General features: G+C 51.1%; 1 protein-coding gene across 1 annotated transcript in view; it reads right to left on the bottom strand.

Annotated features, from left to right (window-relative positions):
- The window catches only part of GALNT15 (polypeptide N-acetylgalactosaminyltransferase 15), a 45859-nt gene extending 35373 nt beyond the window's left edge, over window positions 1–10486 (bottom strand). The window contains exon 1 of the mRNA XM_022561760.3: window positions 9275–10486. Within this exon, the coding sequence (XP_022417468.1) occupies window positions 9275–9951 (677 nt within the window). The 5' untranslated portion in view covers window positions 9952–10486. The remainder of the gene's footprint in view (window positions 1–9274) is intronic.
- Between the last annotated feature and the right edge of the window lie 3840 nt (window positions 10487–14326).

Below are 14326 nucleotides of genomic sequence, written 5' to 3'. Positions count from 1 at the left end.
CTCTTGGGTATAGAGCTAGGACTGGCATTGCCGAGTCATGTGGTAAATCTCTGTTTAATATTTTGAGGAACTGCCAAACTGTTTTCCAAAGCAGCTGCACCATTCTACATTCCACCAACAACCTCTTCACATCCCTGTCAACACTTGTTATTGCCTGGGTTTTTTTTTAGCCATTCCAGTGTGGGTGAAATGGTACCTCACTGTGATTTTGATTTGCATTTCCCTACTGACTCATGATTTGAGGATCATTTCATGTGCTTTTTGGCTATTTTCTATGTATTCTTTGGAGAAATGTCTATTCTAATCCTTTGCCTATTTTTAAGTTGGATGTCTTTTTATTGTTATTGTAAGGGTTCTTTATATATTCTGATATAAATCCCTAATCAGATATATAATTTGTAAATATTTTCTACCATTTCTGGGATTGTGTCTTCACTTTCTTCAAGCACAAAATTAAAATTTTATGACGTCCAATTTTTAAACCACTAAATTTTGAGGTTGTGTGTATGCAGCACTAGATAATGGATACACAGTCCCGTTTTAAAGATGAGGAAATTAGAGTCCAGAGAGCTTAAGTGACTTGCTTAAAGTTGCACAGCAAATTGCTGATGGTCAGTGTGACTCTAAACCTTGTGCTCTTGACCAGTATATACATATCCCCATCTTGGACTGAAGTGCTAATAGAATGTTCTGGATTCAGAGTCATAAGGTTTGGGTTCTGATGTCCAGATCACAGTGACTGTGATGGGGGGGGGGCGTTATCTGAAGAACATGCAATCCATTGGTTTCATCACAAGCTCTGGACTGTCTACACTGATTCAGTAAAGTCCTCAGAAAGCAACTTACTTTGATCCCACTGTCTTGGCTGCCTTAGAAATTTGCTTCTGTGGAGTTCTGCTTGACACCATGCTCTCAGCTTTGATCAGAGAACAGTACATGAAGGCATTTCAGGACAGCCTGCTTTGCATTACAGTCTCTGTAACACCTGTGGAGGGGAATTGTCTCCTCCAGCACTTTCTATCCCCTCCATGCAACTTTAGAGGGAAATTCCTGGCAGATAGAAGTGCCAGGAAAAGCTTTTCCTCCTCTGAGGACCTGGTGTGTTTCTTGTTCCTGAGCAACAAGGATCATGATACTTATCGAGTTTCCTTTTTCACTTTGGCCGCCAGGAAGCTCAGAGTAAGGAATTAGGATATTTAGTCATTGGTTGCTTATTTTCATTCTAATTTTCTCTTTGATCTTGATCTTCCATCTCTCCATACAGTCATTTAACTGATATTGACTGACAACCTACTTTGTGTGAGGACTGGAAGATGAATTAAGTAGATAAAATCCTTGAAGCAGAATCTGTGGTGCCCTGCCCATATCCCCTCGGGGATATCATATAATACAGCACAGCCTGACTTCCAATTGCCCGAGCGTTTTCTCTGACTGCCAGAGATGCTCGAAGAGGTGGAGAGTAACCTCCCTCCACCCCTGGGAGCTGCTGCCCTCAGTCAGTGACTAAAATGAGTTGGTGTATTAATATCCAGCAACCCAGACCCTAAGGGTGGGGGTGGGTAACAATGAGATGCTGTCTCCCAGGTTCCCCCCAGGGCTGAACTCTAGCTGCCTGCAGAGGTAACTGCCTGCAAACCCACTTTTCATTGGCTGTTCCCTACCAGGGCTCCCAGGCATCACCTGCAAAACAACTCTTTGTCCTTAGGGTCTGCTTTGGGGGAACCCAAACTCAGATAGTCTCTGATATCATGCAGTTTATATCCTATTAAACAGAAAACCACAGAATTATTCAACAACTGAACCCAGGACCTGAGAGTGGGTGGGACACAGTCTGAGAAGGTGTGTGAGAGGGGAGAGGTGTTCTTGGCAGAGGTCACAGCCTCTGCTAAGGCCTGGAGGTGGGAAGGGGCTTGGCCTGTACCAGGAAAGGAAGGAAAGATTTTCTAAAGTATACTTCCCTTTATCCTGACTAAACATGATATTAATAGCAATTTTGTATTTCATAATGTATCTTCAAATCCTTTGAGGGAATAAAGTGGGTAGGTAAACAAACAAGAGAGCAAAAGGTAAGTGGTCCACGCAGGGGCCCTGGGCAAGTCGCTTCCCTCCCCTGGCGACCTGGGTTCTTTCTGTCAAGTGGGGATGTTTTTCCCGCTCTGTCTGTGCCACAGCTTTGCTGGGGGGTGTGAATGAGGCAGGGCAGAGAAACAGCTCTTGTACATTGTGAAGCAGTGTCCAAATATCACCAGGTACTCCTGAAGCGATCCAAGAAGAAATCCATGTTTTCATTATTAAATAATGGAGGCATTTTCTTTGTCCTTCAACCATATACCTGGTGAATATTTTACTGTCTCAGTTTGTATACATCACTCAAGTATCCAAAAGCCCACCCTGACCTCATTTGTCCATCTTCTGAGTGGCAGCAGGTGGGGAAGGAAAGACCCAGGGCTTTGGAATCAAATCAATGTGGCTTTGAATCTTGGCTCTGTTATTTATTTATATCCCTTAATTAGCCAGCACAGGGAGTCTGAGACCTTTCTCCAGCCCACGGCTGCTGCCTGGATTAAAAGGGATCATTCAGGCCCAGGAGAGCTGCTCAATGAGTGCAAACTTTATGTCTTCACACTTCAAGATCAGGAGAGTCTGCGTCTGTGTTTACACACAGATGCACGCCCTCACTTCATGCAGCTCCAGGGTCCCCTGTGAACTCAGAACATGCATTTGGAGGCTGATTCTGAAGAGAATGAGTCACAGCAGTGCACCAGATGGCCTGGCTGTGACACAAACCCTCTCCTGCCCTTCCCTTGCCTGGCCAGAGTAGAAAGGTTTCTGCCGGGTTTTCTAAAGCTGGTTTGGAGTGACTGACCCCCTGCTCCTACCAAATCAGCAGAGGCCCCCCACTGAGATGGGCTTCCCTGTCTCAGCCCTGAGCCCAGTGATGTAACAGCTGGTTACTTGTCTGCATCCCTCAGTGTACCCTGAGCTCTTTGGGGGTGGGGCTGGGGCTTGCTCACCTTCTCACTTTCAATAGTCGCTAAACAAATAATTATTCAATGAATGAAGGTGGACACTGTTCTTGATTTCAAGGGGTGTATAGGCTGGCTGTCTATAGACACAGGACAATAATACCAATTTCTTGCATTCTGGGAAAACCCCGAGGTTCAGCCCATTGTGTCTCTAATTGGTAGAGCTCATCTTGGGGACACCAATTTCCAGGCCAGACCTGGGGATAGAGCGGCTGGAGATACAGCCTGCGGACAATGCCTTAGAAGGATGGACAAAGGAGCTTACAGATGAGAGAGAAATGTGGAAGGGCTGGAGCCGGTAGGTGAGGCTGGGGCTGCCAGCCTGTCACTCGCCACAGTGGAGACAAGTCACACAAGGTGCATGTAATCCCCTTCTCTTTGTGGGAGTCCTCTGAATTCTCCCAGCCTCCTTCTGAGGGGCTCCAGGCATCCTTGGCTTTGCTCTGATCCTGGCTCCCTAGTCCTGGACTAAAGATGGGTACTGACTAGGAGTCTCTGGTCTGAACACTGAAGGCTCCTGGTGCAAGAGCTCCGCCTAACAGGGACAGCTGCCCCAAGAATGGCCAGCTGCCCCAGACCAATCCTTGGTCTCAAGGTGATATTCAGACACACGGCGAGGGTCAGCAGCTGGTAGCAGGTCACAGAATGGGCAGTAAGCCAACGATGAGGCAGCAGAAGCCAAGAGGTAGCCCAGCACTTCTCAGATATTAACAGGTACCCACATCACCCGGCATCTCCATAAATGCAGATTTGGGGTCCAGGAGGTCTGGGGTGGGGCCTGAGAGTCTGCATCTCTAGTGAGCAAGCTCCCGGGTGATGCTGATACAGGTGGGTGCTAGACGACAGCTTGAGTAGAGGACAAGACATCAGCAGGGAATTTGCAACAGGAGTGAGTGCCGGGCCTCCAGCTGCCAGAGGACGTCAGGAAGGCACAATCCCAGAAGCACTGTGACCCGTGAGTCCCCTTCCTGCACTGCCTGCAGTCTTCCCTGGGCAGTCCCTGCTCCTTACTTCCCTGGGAAGACTCGAAGCAACCCTGCCACCTGCAGTCACATGAGTGTCTCTGTTCCTTTTCACCCAGGAGGACCTAGATGGGTAGCTCCCGGCCTGGCTGCACACAAGAATCACTTAGAGAGCGAGTCCCGGTCAGTTGTATTTTGCTTGGTTGGTCTGCGGGTGGGGAGCCTGGCCGTGATGATTCACAAAACACTCACATGCAGGCAGGGCTGTGAACCGTAGGCCTCATCAGCTTACTCAAACTTTAACACGAGCATAAACCACCTGCGGGTCTTGTTAAAAACAGCGTTTCTCAAGCAGTAGGTCTGAGTGGGCCTGAGACTCTGCATTTCTGATGTTGCAGGTCTGAGGCCCACACTGTGAGTGGCACTGCAGTAAATAACACCAGCTTTCCCCAGTAATTAAAAAAAAGATTAGATGCAGGTTGATCACTTCTGATCTAACCCCCGAGGCTGGCCCGATGCACAAGACAAGACCCCACTGCACTGGGCACCATAAGTGCATTCGATCTCAAAGAGTCACACTCAGCTCTGTCTATACCACAACCCCACTGTGGGGGCCGGATCCAGGGTGGAGATCTAGGGAGGCGCCGCTCCCGGCCGTGGCTACGCTGGCCTCGGGGGCTTGGTGCTGGTGGGTTTCCTTCGACACCTGGCTGGCCAAGTCCCACACATACTGGGTTGTTTTCCCTCTCTTGTTGCCGGAGGGGGATGAGCTGGGCTCCAGCCCCCAGTCTCTGCACCAGGCTACTGACCCCTCCCCAAGGGGCATGCCCACTCCCCCGGATTTACTGATGATGCCCTGTCAGCTGCCTCTCCTCTCTTTTGCAGCCCAGGTGCCAAAGCCATCCTGGGGTGTCTCGCTGCCCACCAGGAACTGACCTGACCCTGTGGAATGCAGCACCCCTCCTGCTTGACAACAAAGCTCCTGCCAAAGGGGCCTCTGGGGCAGGAGGGGGGTGGGGTGAGCCGAGGAGGAGATGCTCCTTCCTACTTCCCCCCACTGGTGGGGGAGTGCCTGGTGCCTCGCAGCCCTGGCTCTCAGCCCTGGCTGCACGTTGGAACTACCAGGGGACACCCAGGCCTCACCCCAGACCAACTAAATAAGAATCCCTGAAAGTGGGACCCGCGCAGGAGTCCTGCTTATGACTTCCCAGGTAATTCTGATGTGCGCAAGGGTGTTATTATCATCACCATTTTACAGTTGGAGAAACCAAGGCTCAGAGAGGCTGAGTGATTACACAAGGTCACACAGTAAGTGGTGGTGTCCAGAATTCAACCCCAGGTCCACTGTTCTACGGGCGTATGATTTAGTCACAGTTGCGGGCATATTAACCAGGGAAACATGGGCCAAACGGTAAACACAAGTTATAAGTTGGCATAGGCAGGTAGCGTGCAGCCAGCTACGGCTGACCTGACATTTGCGTTTAAGTGTAAAACCCTGGGCCATGAAGGGGACTGTGTTTCTTTCTGCCTCTCTTCTCTATTCTCCAATCCCAGAACTACCTCCTCCATGGAAACTTCCAGAACCCTACTACCTCTCCACTCACCATCTATACCAGTGGTTCCCCAAACTGTCTAGTATCAGCTTGTAAAAATTCAGATCGCTGGGTTCCAACTCAGAGCCACCGATAGTCTCTAGCGATGGAGTCTGAAAAATCGACATTTTTTTTTTTTTTTTTTTGCGGTACGCGGGCCTCTCACTGCTGTGGCCTCTCCCATTGCAGAGCACAGGCTCCAGACGCGCAGGCTCAGTGGCCATGGCTCATGGGCCTAGCCGCTCCGCGGCATGTGGGACCTTCCTGGACCGGGACACAAACCCGTGTCCCCTGCATCGGCAGGCGGACTCTCAACCACTGCACCACCAGGGAAACCCTGAAAAATCTACATTTTAAACAAACAATCTGTAGGAATCTAACATGCACATACGTTTGGGAACCAATGATATAGTCCCTTGCTGCTCAAAATTGTGGTCTCTGGACCATCAGTGCTGGGACCTGATAGAAATGTCGCATCTGGGGCTGCACCCCTGGCCAACTACCAACATACTCTGCATTTTCACAAGATGCCTGGGGCGATTTGCATACATGTTGAAATTTGAGAAACAGGCTCTATGCAATCTGGTGGGCATAAAGAGTGTCCTCAGACACAAAGGGTAGGTGCTTAAGAAATGGCTGTGCTTTTATGGGTTGTATTTGGGCCCAGTTTTAAATCTAGAAAAATGGTACAGATGAACCTATTTGCAGGGCAGGAATAGAGACGGAGAAGTAGAGAACGGACATGTGGACACGGAGGGCGGGGTTGGGGGGTGGGGAAGGGGAGGGTGGGATGAACTGGGAGATTAGGATTGAAATATATACACTACCATGCGTAAAATAGATAGCTAGCAGGAACATGCTGTAAAGCACAGGAAGCCGAGATCGGTGCTCTGTGATGACCTAGATGGGTGGGATGGGGGGGAGGGAGGTCCAAGAGGGAGGCGATATATGTATACATATAGCGGATTTCTGTACAGCAGAAACTAACACAACATGGTAAAGCAATTATGCTCCAATAAAAAAAAATGTTTTTTAATAAATAAAGTGATGGGAGAAGGAGAATCCTGGCACCCTGGAGGGAGGGTTGGGGCCTTACTTTGCAGAGAATCCCTTGTGCATCCAGGAGCCTGCCAGGAAGGGGCGGTGCCAGTGCCTGTGTGCTTCTGGGGGAGGGGAGTCTGGGGTCTCAGGCTGCAGGGACAGGCTGCGGCCAGGAGAGGGCGCCACATCCTGCCGGACAGAACCAAGCTGTGGGCGGGGTGGGGGGGGGGACCTACCGGCCCGGTTAGTCTGGGACCGAGGGGTTACTGTGATGGGAAAGTCCAGGCAAACTGAAACTAGTTGGTCACCCTGGCTGGAGGAGGCACACACAGAAGTGGTGCACACATGCACATACACACGTGCACATCACACGCATGACACAGTGTACCCACACATGCACACACATGCACAACACTCACCCATGCACTTCACACCACAAGCATAACACAGACAACACACTTGCAAAAGTACACACGCACCACTTGCACAACACATTTATAACACAAGGAGCACACACCACACAGTGCACATGTGCAGCACACTCACAACAAACACGCATGTACGCAGACCACACAAACACGCCAAACAAGCCATACATCACAGCACACACATGCACACAAGCACAGTAGGGGTGCCCATTACGCCACGTGCACAACATACACACATGAACCACACACACACAATACACCCGTGCCCTTCACACCACTAACACAACGCATGGGTAAAACACACAACAAGCACATCATACATATCACACATGTGCACACAGTCATGACACACGTACCACAAAAACATACAGCCCAAGCACCACATAACAACACACACAGGCACAATGCCATGTGCACCACATACAAGATACGTGCACGTGTCACGCAATCACGATGCATACACACATGAACATTGACATATCAACAACACACATGCACGCATGACAAGACACCACACAGCTCGCACCCGTGCACATCACATCACAGCATACACAGGCACCAGGCACACGGGCACCACTAACATACTACACACAACACACATGCACAGCATCCATTTGACACACGCACAACACAATGCACCCACACTTGCACGATGCGGACACACAGAGACACACACACTCACAGCTTTGGGAGCCAGAGACTCTTGATCGAGGCCGTGTGTCTGGTTGGTAAAACGTCCTTGCTCCAGGCCAATGAAAAGATGTATCAAAAGAATTGGAAAACATATCGATTCATTCAGCAATCGTTTCTTTACTGTGTGCTGGGACTACAGGTTCACTGCATGGCAAGGGAAGCAGGCACTGAGTAAACGGATACATCAATGACCATTTAGCTTCGGTTGTCATGAGTGTTACGAATTAAGGCTGCAGAGAGCACAAACCTGTGATGAGGGAGCGGGGCCTGGACGGGTCTGGGAGTTGCCTGAAAAGAGCTGTTGCAGCCAAGACCTGGAGTCGGAGCATCAGGGCTGGGGCTTTGGTGACATGGGCGAGACTCTGAGGTACACAGTCTAAGGAGGCTTCACCCTCCAGGCGACTGCATCTGCACGCCCCTGAGGGCGAGTGGCTGAGTGGCCAGGCTCAGAGGAGCCCCGTTAGGGATCTGAGAAGTAAGTGGTCCGGCTCCCAACTGCTGCTTCACTCCAATCCTTCCGCCCAGAGGGCTGGAGGATGGGTTTGCTTCCCGGGAAACTCTGGGCTCTGGGAAGAGCAGTGCTTATAGGGAAGGGACCTAGTCACCCAACTACCCATCTGCCCTGCTCCTGGATGCTGGTAACCAGACCCCTCCTCTGCACCCGCCATGGTAATGGTGGGGAGGGCAGGGGGTCCAGGACGAGCCCACCGTTTCCCTGGGCACAGCCTGTATGTCATCCTACTTCCCAGCTTGCCTCCTGGGGGTGGGGGCACCCTGCCAGGTCAGGCTGCATGAGTGCAGTGTTCTAGATCCTGGGTCCTGGACCTGTCCCCTTAGTTTCGCCGACTAAGGAAGGGGGTGAAGAATGGGGGGCTCAGGCAATTTGGAGCAAATCCCTGCTTTGGCACCTACTAGCTGTGTGACTGTGGGTAAGTCACTTGGCTTCTCTGTGCCTCATTTTCATACGCATAAAATAGGCATGATCGTAGTGCTAGCACCCATCCTTATAAGTTGTAAGGATTTTTGAGTCAATACATGAAAAGCTCTTTGATTAAAGTCAGGCACATGGCAAGAGCCACACAAAGGTTAGCTGCAATTGTTACCTTCATCCAAAATAAAAGTAAACCCAACAATCATACTATTAAAATGTGCTGGAACTGGAAGCGTCTTGGAGAACATCCACCCTAGGCCCCTCTGGGTTATAGAGATAAAGCTGTTTGACAATCCACAGAGACAGAAGGACTAGAACCCAGGACGGGAAGAGAAGGGACAAGGAAGGGTTCCTCCTTTTCTGTCTCTAGGACGGTGGTTCTCCCCTGGAGGGCTGGTTAAAGACAGATCGCTGGACCCCACCCAGGGTTTCTGCCTCTGCATCTCTAACACGTCCTCAGGGGATGCCGCCGCTGGTCCAGGGACCACACGTGGAGAAGCGCTGCCCTGAGGCAGTGGAAGCAGAATGCAGAAAGTCTGCATCCCTGGGTATGCTGGTTGCCCTCCAGGAACGGGGGAAGGAGAAGCAAGGGCCTACTTACAGCGGATGCCGTACCTCCGGCAGCGCCCTCTGCAGGGGGATGCGGGCACTGAGCGCCTCCTCCAGGCTGAGCGAGGCCAGCGCCTCTTCTTCAGATGCCCCCGCGTCCTCCTCCTCGGCCGCCCAGTCTCTCTCTGGGGCGTCCTCGTCCGGCCTCCTGCTCAGCCGCTTGATGAGCTGGTAGCTGCCACCTCTCCTGCCCTGGCTCTGGTTCCCTCTCTCCCTGGGAGAGGCCACAGCCACCAGGAGCTGATCCTCCCGCAGCGAGATGAAGGGCGGCAGACCCTCCAGAGGGCCGTACTCTTGGTCCTCGTCCTTGGACTCCAGCACCCACTCCTGGGATTCCCCAAAGTCCAGCCGGTACCCGGCTTCTGGGCCGTGCTTGGCGACCTGAGCTGGGACAGCCTGGGGCAGGGCAGGCAGGGGAGGGTGCAGCACGGCCAGCATCAGCAACACACATCCCAGCAGCAAGAATTGCAGCCTGCAAGGTCCACGCCTGCATCGCTTCCTTACCAGCATGTGGCTGGAACTTGCCAAACGCAACAGGTCATGTTCAAATTCACTGTTTCCTCCTGCTCCTGGTTCCTCCAAGCTGGCAGCAGAACCTGGCTTCCTGGGTCCACCTGGAAGGTTTATCTGCCGGTCACTTAACCTGCTCCTTTTTTCCCCCGCTGACATTTGCCAGCAGCGTGTGTTAAGACCGGCTTCCACTTACAATCAGAAAGCCACGGACCCAAGTCCCAGCCCAGGTCCTCTCTGAGCGGACGTCTTTAATTGCCTTCCAAAAGCCCGTTCACAGGGACTTCAGACTGAACTGTTTGCGCCTCCCTCCACCCCCACCCTTTGATGCCCTTTTCCTCTTTGGGAAAAATAATGTTTCCTTTCTGCTCAGGGGTCCTAGTCCCACGTGTTTCGCTTCCCCCCCCCCTTGCACGAATTGTCAGGCTGCTGTGAGATGTCTGGGGGTAGCCGGTGGGTCCTCAGTCTGTCAAAGCTGACAGCCGTCCTCTTTTGGACCCTGCAAGTCGGGTCAGCTCAACAGATGTGAAGCCGGCAGCAGGCTAATTTCCTTTCACACATAGCTCCCCGCGCAGCCGGCCCGAGAAGCTCTGCCAGACGCCGCAGGCGTGCGCCTCGCTCATGGTCCTAATGCCCTCACTGTTCCCAGGCTTTGTGCAACCGGAGGAACCCGACTCCGGGGAAAACAAACGCCGTCACCGCTAGGACCAAACCCAACAGGAACATCCTAGGAGTTCTGATTCGAATCTCCTTCACAGGAAGGCTTCTTTCCCCACCCAAAGGGGCGGGAAAGAATATTCCCTCCTAATTTCCGGAAGGTTGTACCTGGGATGGAAATGCAGGGAGCTCGCTGCCTATTTGCACACTCAGCCTCCGACAGGTCTGAGGACCACCGTCCTCAACCTTCTGAAAAGGAGTGGAGCTGGGGCAGATGCTTTTGTCACAAGCCCCTCCTGCCCACAACAGCACCTGAATGCCTGCTCTGCACTGGCCTCTGAGCAGGCTGGGGGTGGGGGGTGGGGAGTCAGAAGAAGAGGGGCATGCTCCTTCAGTTGTAAATGTCCTTCATTCAACCAATGAATATTGATGAGCACCCACTATGTGCCAAAACTATCCCGGAGACTGGGGGTATAGCAACGAATAAAACAGCAAAATGTGTACCTCGTGGAACTTACATTCTAGTGGGAAAGACAAACAGACAGACAGATAATTAAAATATACAGTGGGAGGCACTTCCCTGGCGGTGCAATGGTTAAGACGCCACACTCCCAATGCAGGGGGCCTGGGTTCGATCCCTGGTCAGGGAACTAGATCCCACATCCATGCCTCAACTAAGGAGCCTAAAAGCCACAACTAAGGAGCCTGCCTGCCGCAGCTAGGACCTGGTACAACCAAATAAATAAATAAATATTTTTAAAAATAATAATAAAAAAATAAAATATACAGTGGGAGAGACAGTGATAAGGGCTAAGGAGAAAAATAAAGCAGGGAAAGGGGCTGGGGAACAAGGGCTGGGCTTGACAATTGACACTGAGTGAGGGAAGGGCTCTCAGAAGCATTTGTGAACGAGGAGGCCTGGGCAGCTCAGTGGGGTGAGAATTTGGGGCAGAGAGCACAGCAAGTACAAAGGTCTTGCGACCAAGAGCATGCCTGGCCTTTTGAGGACCCGCAGAGGGCCCGTGTGGCTGGAACAGAGTGGGCAGGGTGGGAATGGAATGAGAGAGGTAAGAGGGGGGATTACTTAGGACCTTGGGGGGCTAAGGTCGGGATTTTGGCTTCTCCTCTGAGTAAGATGAGAGCCCTTGGAGGGTTGTAAGCAGAAGACAGACACAGTCAACTCGGACGTTAACTGGTCCACTCTGGCTGCTATGCTGAGGTTAGACAGTTGGGGAGAACAGGGCAGAAGCAGGAAGACCAACTGAGGTGTTACTGCGGTGAGACATGGTAAGGGCATCACTGGAGGTGGGGCAATGCTCGGCTTCTGGACGCATTTTAAGGAAGAACCTATACGATTGGTTGGTGAATTAACGTCCAGTGTGAGAGAAAGATGAGTCAAGGGTGATTACAAGTTTTTGGTCTGAGCAGTTGGAAGAATCAAGTTGCCGTCAAGGGAGATGGGGAAGGCTGGGAGCATGGAGAGGGCAGTGAAAGCAGTGGTTCCGTTGGGGACACGCATAGTTGGAGATGGTGTTTCAACAGCCAAGGGGAGGGGAAGGGTGGGCAGCTGGATATATGGATGCATGGGGATATATGATAGCTGGAGGTCAGAGGACAGGTCTGGCCTGAAGATAAACAGCCAGACGCCAGCAGCACATAGATGGTGCCTGAAGATCCTGGAGGGAGTGATGGAGACGGGAGAGAGGAGGGGAGCCAGCGAGCTCAGAGGCCTCGGGCGTCAGTTGGACCGGATTGATGGAGGGTGGGTAGCTGGCACCATGAGATGCCACCATCCTGATGTCTGAAGAGGAACCAGGAGTGGGGTGGGGAGGGCTGTCATTGCAGAGTTCCTGGATGAATTGCTCATTGTTTCTGATTTGATTTTAATCTTAAATTGTGAGCATAAACATCTCATGGGGAAAAAAAATGTTTTTCCTTTGGATTCAGTTGCTGCTTCCAGCCTGTGTGTGTGTGTGTGTGTGTGTGTTCACATTTGTTTTCCCTGAAGCCACTCAGAGTCAGAGGTGAAAGAGTGGGTCCTAAACGATTGTTCTCGACTGTCCAGCGCGGCGCCCAATGGACAGCTCATAGGAATTGCCATATTGGACTGTATTTTCCAAATCTCACATCAGGATGTCCTGGGGATGGGAATTGTATGACTTCCAGGTTTAAGAGGCAGGCATTCTGGGAGATGTGGTTTAGAATGTAAGGACATCTGGGGGTTAACGAGGATGATAGGATGGAGAGTTTTGATTCCAGGAAGCTTTCGGAGATCTAAGGGTGCACAGTCTCCACCCTCGGGCAGAGCGCCCTCCTCCATCCTCTCCAGTAACACTGGCCTCCAACTTGCCAGCCTCGTCCCAACTCAGGGCCTTTACCTGGCCTTCCTTCTGCTTGATGGCTCTTTCCCCAGAAGTCCAGCCACATGGTTCACTTCCCCACTTTGATGTCAACTCCAAGATCACCTATTCAGGGACAGCTCCCCAACCCACCTCTTCCCATCAGAACCCCTCCATCCACGTGTGGCATTGTCTGTCTGCTTCCCCTCTGCTTTCTCCATGTCTCCATGGCTCTTCTCAATACTCGGTGAGTAAGATACTCATCCGTGTCACTTCTTGATCTGTTTCTATTCATTTTGCTCATTATGGGTCATCTTTCACTGGTTCTTGGCATGCCTAGTCATTTTAAATTTGATGCCAGATGCTGTGAATTTTATCTTGTTGGATATTGGATATGTTCGTATTTCTATACATATTGTTGAGCTTTTTTTCTGGAAGGTCAAATGGTTTGATCTTTGAGCAGTCTTTAGCTAAGGGCCAATTTCCCCCCACTTACTGAAGCAAGACCTTCTGAGTACTTGGCCTGACGCCCCATGAATTACGAGTTTCCACTCTCGCCGGTGGGAGCACTGACTATTCCCCGCCCTGTGTGAGCTCTGAGGCGTCTTCCCTCTGCTCCTTTAGCTGGTTCCTTCTCTGGCCTTGAGTTGTTTTCCCACAGGCATGTTCTGATCAGAGCTCCTGTGAAGACTTGGGATCCTTGCAAATCTCCGGAGCTCTCTGTGTGTAGCTCTCTGCTCCCCAGGCCTCTGCTTTGCATGCTCTAACCCCCTTGGCCTCCCCAGTCTCCCAGTTCTATCTCCTCAAGTCAGGGCCACACCCCGCTCCACCTGGGATCCCCTTCCTGCACTGTAGCCTGGAAACGGTCTCCAGGCAACACACTCACAGGTCTCACCTCATTTGTTTCCCTCTCTCAGGGATCGCTCTCCCTGTTACCTAAGGACAATTCCTGAAACTATTTTATATTTCTTCCAGGGCTTTCAGTTGCCTCCGAATTACTTGAGGAGGAAAGCACTTCTGTGATGTTGTCTTCATTTGGAGTCCCCTAGTAGCGGGCTCTGGGGTATAGTTGATCCTGATGCGTTCTGGTTTTGTGAATTTGCCTACTTGCTACAATTTATTTGTAACCTCGAAATGAATACTTGTGTCACTTTCACAATCATTTGTGGACGAGTGCGGAGTGGCAAAAATGTTGACTTATGTGATGTGCACATTCCCAGCTGAGGTCACACAGGTGACACTCTGACCTTGTTCCAGCTCTCGTATTATAAACAAGTATCCTGTTCTATCTAGTGCTATGTTTACACATTTTTTGTGCTTTGTGTTGGTGATTTTGCTGTTCAAAATGGCCTCCAAGCCTAGTGCTGAAGTGCTGTCTAGGGTCGTAAGCGTAGAAGGCTGTGATGAGCCTTACGGGGAAAATGCATGTGTTAGATGAGCTTCATTCCGGCGTAAGTTCTAGTGCTGTTGGCCATGAGTTCAATGTTAATGAATCCACAATATATATTAAATATATTAAGGTGTCTTTGAACATAAAC

The sequence above is a fragment of the Delphinapterus leucas genome, chromosome 4 (assembly GCF_059928025.1).
Source record: "Delphinapterus leucas isolate spDelLeu-1000000601 "Yukka" chromosome 4, BTC_Dleu_Yukka2, whole genome shotgun sequence".
NCBI classification, from domain to species: Eukaryota; Metazoa; Chordata; class Mammalia; order Artiodactyla; family Monodontidae; genus Delphinapterus; species Delphinapterus leucas.
This window is presented reverse-complemented; position numbering and strand designations above follow the sequence as displayed.